The following is an 860-nucleotide window of genomic DNA, read 5'->3' as shown; positions in this document are numbered from 1 at the left end:
GTGCTACCAGGAAATCTAATATCACTATTTCTATCTAGTGGATATATCGACGTAGAAACTGGTAGACTCCAGAACCAGATTCGAAATATAATCATTCAGAACAGACGCACATTAAAATTTCCGTTACCATATTTGCGTTTGTTCAGGCTGTGTGGACAAAACGACGAATCGATGCTCAAATGCGCTTACGAGTATAAGTGACGTCGTTCGTAGTGGTCGGTCCACAGCTTCACCTGGCTCTCAACCCGAAAGCCGCTGAAAAATGAAACTCTTCTTTATCACTCGTCCTGATCGCAGTCTGCGTCGCCGCCGCCACGGTAAGTTTAGCATTTCATTTCCATCTGTACTGTTAATAGTTGGCACGTAGATTATATGCTTGTTATTTGGCGATTAAACGATCATTGCTAAACTAAACAGGAGGCCAAGACGACGAAGAAACCAGAGAACTCTTGCTCCTAGGCCAACAGCCAAGCCCAAACCGACTGCTCTTCCGAAGCCCACCAGGTTGCCAGTGACTCGTAAGCCATTGACTCGCAAACCAGAGCTTCTTGATGAGCCTGAGCTTCGTCGTAAGGGTACCCGTCGTCCGGGGACCGGCAAACCCCATCATCCATCCCATCGACCAAGGACTGGACGACCCATCCTTCACGTAGGCCAAGGAAGTAGAAGAGCAAAACTACGTCCAGCCTCGTGCCCCCAGACTCCTAAACCAACTAAAGCAGCCCAGAACACCAAAAGCCCAAAGTGACTAAAGGACCTAAACAAGACCAAGGCCCCAAAGACCCCTAAGCCTACAAAGGCCCAAAGACCCTAAGCCTACCAAGGCCCCAAAGACGCCTAAACCAGCTAATAGCCCTTAA

General features: G+C 48.6%; 1 protein-coding gene across 1 annotated transcript; it reads left to right on the top strand.

Moving 5' to 3' along the window:
• Positions 1-278: 278 nt before the first annotated feature.
• On the top strand, positions 279-860 carry LOC123473752 (platelet glycoprotein Ib alpha chain-like; the record flags this gene model as incomplete). The annotated part of the gene is given in 5 exon segments (XM_045175065.1): positions 279-317; positions 418-443; positions 445-670; positions 755-807; positions 809-860. Coding segments are annotated over 5 exon segments (396 nt in total), but the record flags the coding sequence as incomplete, so codon positions are not given.

The sequence above is a fragment of the Daphnia magna genome, linkage group LG6 (genome assembly GCF_020631705.1).
Source record: "Daphnia magna isolate NIES linkage group LG6, ASM2063170v1.1, whole genome shotgun sequence".
Lineage (NCBI taxonomy): Eukaryota > Metazoa > Arthropoda > Branchiopoda > Diplostraca > Daphniidae > Daphnia > Daphnia magna.
The sequence above is the reverse complement of the archived record's forward strand: the minus strand, read 5'-3'. Positions and strand labels throughout refer to the sequence as shown.